The sequence below is a fragment of the Triticum aestivum genome, chromosome 7A (genome assembly GCF_018294505.1).
Source record: "Triticum aestivum cultivar Chinese Spring chromosome 7A, IWGSC CS RefSeq v2.1, whole genome shotgun sequence".
Taxonomy (NCBI): Eukaryota; Viridiplantae; Streptophyta; class Magnoliopsida; order Poales; family Poaceae; genus Triticum; species Triticum aestivum.
The window spans coordinates 457,009,394-457,015,514 of record NC_057812.1 but is presented as its reverse complement, the minus strand read 5'-3'; the positions used below and the strand labels follow the sequence as shown (position 1 = coordinate 457,015,514).

General features: G+C 42.2%; 1 protein-coding gene across 1 annotated transcript; it reads right to left on the bottom strand.

The window, feature by feature from the left end:
• Positions 1-1,524: 1,524 nt before the first annotated feature.
• Positions 1,525-5,590, bottom strand: LOC123151071 (kinesin-like protein KIN-1). The gene is made up of 17 exons (XM_044570856.1): positions 5,490-5,590; positions 5,209-5,326; positions 4,750-4,852; positions 4,571-4,614; positions 4,329-4,358; positions 4,106-4,228; positions 4,003-4,028; positions 3,821-3,902; positions 3,652-3,693; positions 3,505-3,538; positions 3,350-3,425; positions 2,946-3,094; positions 2,761-2,822; positions 2,604-2,695; positions 2,316-2,514; positions 2,033-2,215; positions 1,525-1,937 (listed from the first exon to the last, which is right to left on the bottom strand). Exons 2-17 carry the CDS (start codon positions 5,323-5,325, stop codon positions 1,782-1,784), a joined length of 1,518 nt encoding a protein of 505 aa, XP_044426791.1. The 5' UTR covers position 5,326; positions 5,490-5,590; the 3' UTR covers positions 1,525-1,781.
• Positions 5,591-6,121: the final 531 nt, after the last annotated feature.

Sequence of the window (6,121 nt, the reverse complement as noted above, 5' to 3'; positions counted from 1 at the left end):
TTTTTGAAATACTGCGTTCCCCAACACCACAACCCCCCTCCCCCCAGCAACACACTAAGCTCCGCCATTGCATATCACAGCTCGCCACCGTACACGTCACGTACACACACACGGGTACACGTACACATACACACTTCATGAGAAATCCATGCAAACAACATACACAACACAACACACACGCGACATAAAAAATAATAACCATGCAAAAAAAGGTACACACAACGCACGTACACGTGCACACTACACATACACAACACATACAGAGCCCGCTGGTCATTGAGACAAAAATATGAAGGGGGCCACTTAGGAGGCTTTGTAAAATTATAGCAAGTGGCATCTCCACTTTGCAAATATACAAAGTCTGGATGCAAGTATATCAAGCTTTGTAAAAATTTCTGACGGGGGGCCACTTATACAAAGGCTGTTGGAGATGGTTTTTTGGCCAAGATTGCTAAAATAGCAATTGAGTGCAAATATACAAAGATTGTTGGAGATGCTCTTAACGGCCATGTAACTGGAAAATAGTACAAGATACGCAAAAAAACAATGAAGAAATGTCTACCGTGCTACCAAGAGATGTCGTGCTGATATGAAATTATACCATTGCAATAAATGTCTCGCTCAAAATATAACAATTAATTTACACCGTTGTAAAATAGGGGGAGGCGGGCAATGGCCCCCTCCACTAGTGCTTGAACTATTACGTGCATCTGCAAAGTCAAACATAAAGAAAAAGTATTTCATTCAAGTGAAAGTTTGACCTAAATGTGTGTTTCTCAAAATAAAGACCAACCTTCTACTGCGGACACAATGATGGACGTGACACCATGGATTGGCTCGGCCTATTTTTGTTGAAAGGACGACATTGAAGAGGATATTAACCCTCTGTGATGGGCTTCAAACCATTTTATAGTTCTATAATATTTAATAAGGACATATAAATAGCATAGTATAATAGAAATTGTCATGCATGTTTGGATGCTGAGGTGACATTATTCATCTGCATAATTGCATGTTGATGTGCGCATTTTTCCATATATGTTGCATACCAAGGTGATATGCTTGCATGTTGAGAAAAAATGATTGATGAGAGCTAGCTATTTAGATATAAAAAATGAGGTGACATGCTTACATATTGAGAGAAATAGGTTAGTTAGTGAGGGCTAGCTATTTAAATATAGAAGATTACATGTTGAGAGAAATAAGTCTGTCTACCAGCCAAGTCTAAAAACAGTAGCACAACAAGAATCTAACGCGGATTTTTGGCTCTAAGAAGCATATACACGTAATGAACAGTAAAACCAAAATAAATAGTAACTAAATTTTGAAAATTTTATTTTTTTAGATATTCACATTAGTGTAACAAGTGTGCTTAACAATTTTCATGCCATATGGGATAGCAATGCTTTGTGGGTGAAAAAACAAAATTAAGTGTAACATTTGAATGTAACATTTGGCGTTCGACTTGTCTTTTTGCATAGGTCTAAATGCTTAAGTTTTTCCCCGGGAAATTTGCATGTATCATTTGGGTGTGACAATGAACACATCTTTTTTTTTTCTTTGACATTTGTAAAATCCATTTTTGGCACGCAGGAGCATGTGCTCCCTAGAGCCAAAACTGATTTCCGCAAGAATCTGCCATATTCTGGCCAAAAAAAAAAGAATCTGTCATAAGGTGTCACTACATGATCCTCAAGGCACTCAGGATTAACGTTGCTGTGATGTTTATGGCAGCAAAATATTTGCGGAATCTACATGACGCCGGCTGTCTGTTCGAGCCATCAGTCTGGAACGAACCCAAAGGGGCGGAGGACGGCCGCCGGCACGAAACCAAAGAGGGCACCACGGCTCCGGTCCGCGGTGGCGCACTGGGCGCGGGCGGCGATCTCCTGCGCGAACTCGAGCTGATGCCTCAACTTCTCGTTCTCGTCAGTGAGCTGCACCATCGACACGCACTCAGGAGTTACCCACCTTGGAGAGCTGGATAGCAGGAACAGCAGGAGGACGCAGGTTTGGTTGGTGCTACACATACCTCTTGCACAGTTTCTGTGAGCTCCTCCACTGTTTGCACGAGCGACACGATCTGCCGGCTCGCGACGTCTTGGAACGCCAGGTCGATGTCCGGCATCGCTGCGTCGGGGTCGAAGATGATACCTTCCTGCACAAACAGCTCCTCCAGCAGATCCACGTCCTCCTCCTTCAGACTCAACCTTAGCTGCACAGACATTTTCAGTGCCAAGTGAGATATATCTGCTGCGCAGGACGTAGGGTGGGACCGAACCACTTCTGGTTAGTTGCTTGCTTGCTATACTAACCTTGCTCAGTATCCTGTCACGCAAATCATCATGATCGTAAGAATCAAGGCTCGGATCGGACACCTCAGACTGGCTGCTACCAGCCTTGCTTGGTGCTCTGCCACACAGATCATCTTGATCATGAGAATAGCAGGTGGGCTTCTTGACGCTGTCCACTTCATTGGGAATCAGTTTGGGTAGAGTCTTTATGAGCTTCGTCCTGGATGGATATCGATATAGAGTTATGATAAACTGCAGCACAGCAATAGTACAAAACTTACGCAAGTATGCAATGTTCAAGGGATATGCCTGGTTCCAAAGCGAATAGTAGACAGACTTTCTGGTGCGTTTGACGAACTAGGAGAACAGCAGCATAGCAATGCAGCTCTTGAGCTGCCACCCTGCAAGCAACAGCCATGTAAACAAACCTGCAGATTTGGAAATACTGAAGAATTTTTTGACAGACCAGTGCATCTTGAAGTATGCGTGTAAGCTTCGAGTCACGGTAAGGGACATGATTCGGTTTAGCTGGAGATGAAAAAAAGATAAGTAAAGCTGACCATTAATCAGAAAGGTACAATAGTGGAGTAACTACGTTTTGTGTTTAGTCTTTGTACAGAGTATTGTTGTATACTTGTATTTGCCACTTACCAGTAGTTAGGGCATTAATAACATTTCCAAGAGCTGAGAGTGACTTGTTGATTGTTTTCGCCTCATCAAGAACTCGCCCTTCAGCACCAGTTTTCTCAACTTTCTCTGAACCAGCCAAGTCAACAAGAACAATCTTCCCGGCCCTTACCCTGTAAGATTAAAAGAAAGTTACTAGCTGCCCACATATAATCCAGACAGATATAACAGTCTATAGCACAAAGAAAGAGGAACGGCGTTAACGCAGGAATTGATGCCTACTATACTAACATGAAGGAGCACAAGGCAACCTGTTGAGTTAGCATGAATTGCATAAAAAAGGTGATGTATGGTTATGGTTATATACAATTACATCAACATAAAAGGGAAACAGCTATCAACTATTGATGTTTGTTATTCGAGCATACTTATCATCTGCAGTGGATCCATGCTGCACGGAGAAAATGTACACGCAGTGACTTCTACTGCTGGCCAGGTTCATTTCTACATATTCATTTAGGACGACAAAATTTACAACATTGAAATGTTTTTCAACTGTTCAGAAATGGTAGATAGAGGATACGTGTTTCTCCAACAGCTCTGTTGGCAATTCCTTCCTGTAATTTAGACCAATAAACAGAAATAATCTGGCATTTACTTACAGAAAGGCGCTCCAAGAAAAAATCAACTGCGGTTATAAGAGAAACAAGGAAACCCCAGCAAAACTTACAGAAAGACGCTCCAAGGCATCTGAACTATTCATAATCGATATCTGCAGTTATAGTTTCACAGTTACCAGACATGAAAAGAAGCCCTCAAAGGACAGATGCTGAACACTTCTTTTCTTACATATACAGAAGGGAAATGAAACAGGAAGTACAGATGCATTTCTGTCTGACCTCTGTTGCTCCATAAATAAAAATCCCTTGGCTTTTACTCTCCTTGATTTGTAGGTTGTCCTTGGACAAGTCAAGAAGGTCCCTGAGATATAAGGAGAAAAAAACTCGATTCCCCTCGTAGGAGCATTTTATAAAAGAAACTCTACACAGGGTCCATACAGAAACATCAAGCATATTCTCACCTTACTTTTTCCAAATATATCTCCACCTGAGAAATCGTAAAATAGTGTAAGTAAAGATCTATCAATGTGAATTCACAATCAGCGCACGAAAATGGTATTTTACCATTGACAATTTCACAGTCCATGTAGTAATGTCTTCTGATGTTCTTAAACATTCAAAAAGACCATTTACAACACGCTGAACCAGTCCAGTTTTCAGCTCATTGCAATGCAAGATGCTTGGCCCCTGTTTCAACATCCAAATTAAACAAACATGTTAGGCCAAAGCCGAAGTGGCGCATTCAGTGATCATCCCATAAATTTAAGCCCAAGGATGTTCACTTTACCTCCATGCTATATGTTTTTCCAGCTCCAGTCTGTACAAATGCAAAGTACAAATAAAATGTTAGCACTGTTTACAGGCAGAAGTGTCTCATTTCATAGATGCACTGCTTAGTGTAAGTTTGAGACTGTAAGTAGGCCAAGCCTTGTTTTAACACACAATGGGGGTTTATCTATGCATAAGTTTTCCCAAATATTTGTGTAAAGCTGGTAAATGAGGATACATGGTGTTTGCAGGAACACATACCTGACCATAAGAAATTATGGTCCCATTTATTCCATTGACAGCATCTGTTCGAAATATTAGTTACTCAATTAGTACTATGGTGGCTACTGAAGTGCACAGTCATGACAAAACTGTAGTAATACAAGAAAGCTCTGACTACCTTATGCATAAATTTTGAAAGAAACAAAAAGAATGAAAACCTGCAACAATGGGCACTGCAAGGAAATTGTACACATCAGACTGTTCCGCATCATCATAGAACACCTTGTCAAAGCTGAATATGACATCTTCATCCCGCTCATCCTAACCCAAGTATTATGCAACACGTCAGGGAAACCGCACAAATCAACCACGAGGAAGCACAAAAACCGTGCCAACAAGATCACAGGGATTTTTTGTTAACAATCTTAACAAAAGGAAAAACAGATAAGACATTGTTCCTCACTTTATTAGCTACTGGTTTAATAAGTAGTACTATGTAGTTGTGCAGGGGATATCAAGCAGGCTAATATTATAACATAAGGCTGCAGGCATGCAATAGTTTGAACAAATTCAGTAATCTGGATCAAAATACAACTGTGCATCTTGCGAGAAACTGCACATGAACATTCATCTGCGTGCCTCACATCACAGAGCTAAAGGCAGAAGAGTGTCCAAACCTTGAAAACAAAAGACTCGGAGTCCAACTTCTTGAAGCAGACCTTGTCATTGGCCTTCCTCTCTTTGTGGCTCAGCGGCCTGAATCGCACACACACTGTGACGTTGGAGTTGGACATCCTGGCATTCAGATGGGTGTCAATTTGCGCAGTAGAAAAATTCAAGTGACACAGCGGCTAACGCTCGGGGTTTCGAAATTCAGCGGCGGATAAAGATGGTGCGCGGGGTGCGCATCCGCGCACCCGGAAATGGTGGAGACCGATGGGGTTTGAGAAGCTCATACCTCAAAACCCGATGGCCAAAGGTTGCGGACGAGGTGGACACGGCAGGTGCGTGCGGCAGCCTGAGCAGGAGGGGGTGCGTTGAGCAGGAGTTGTGCGTCGCCGCTGATGTTCTAGTGTTTTGACTTTTGGTCAAAGTTTCTCATTCCACTCCATTTTAAGGGCGTGTACAATGGTGACATATGAATACATATGCGCCATAAAAAAAAGTAGTTTCAGACAACTATATTGATTTTTTTCCCAATGCAAGCTACTATTAGTGGGCCCCATCAAAAAATAGAAAGCAGAAATTTTAATACATATGCATCTCTACTTCTTACTTCAATTTTTTCAGCTTTTTGCATCGGACCACACTTTTTCTTCCCAAGCACCTGTCTCTTGAAGAGGATCCCGCTTCTTAAGATTTTCACGATCTGATTTTTTTGCGCCATCCAGACCAGTTAGGCTTCTTGATAGCCGTGTCAGCCGTCCAATCACATCGGTTTGATCGGAATGAATGTGGTTGGCAGCCGCCCGTAGCGGGCTAATGAGTAGCATGAATGTGCGATGATGATTCTAGGACCGAACATGCAACGAGGGCCTTGGGTGGAACCTCTCGGTCGGCGTCTACATAGCAGATGTTTCGAACACCCAT

Excerpts from the sequence above, each read along its gene's own strand:
- LOC123151071 (XM_044570856.1), bottom strand. The coding sequence starts at position 5,325 with ATGTCCAACTCCAACGTCACAGTGTGTGTGCGATTCAGGCCGCTGAGC. Across the intron at positions 3,694-3,820 it reads TTATTTATGGAGCAACAGAG|ATATCGATTATGAATAGTTC; the intron begins GTCAGACAGAAA and ends CTATAACTGCAG. Across the intron at positions 2,696-2,760 it reads GCATACTTCAAGATGCACTG|GGTGGCAGCTCAAGAGCTGC; the intron begins GTCTGTCAAAAA and ends TGTTGCTTGCAG.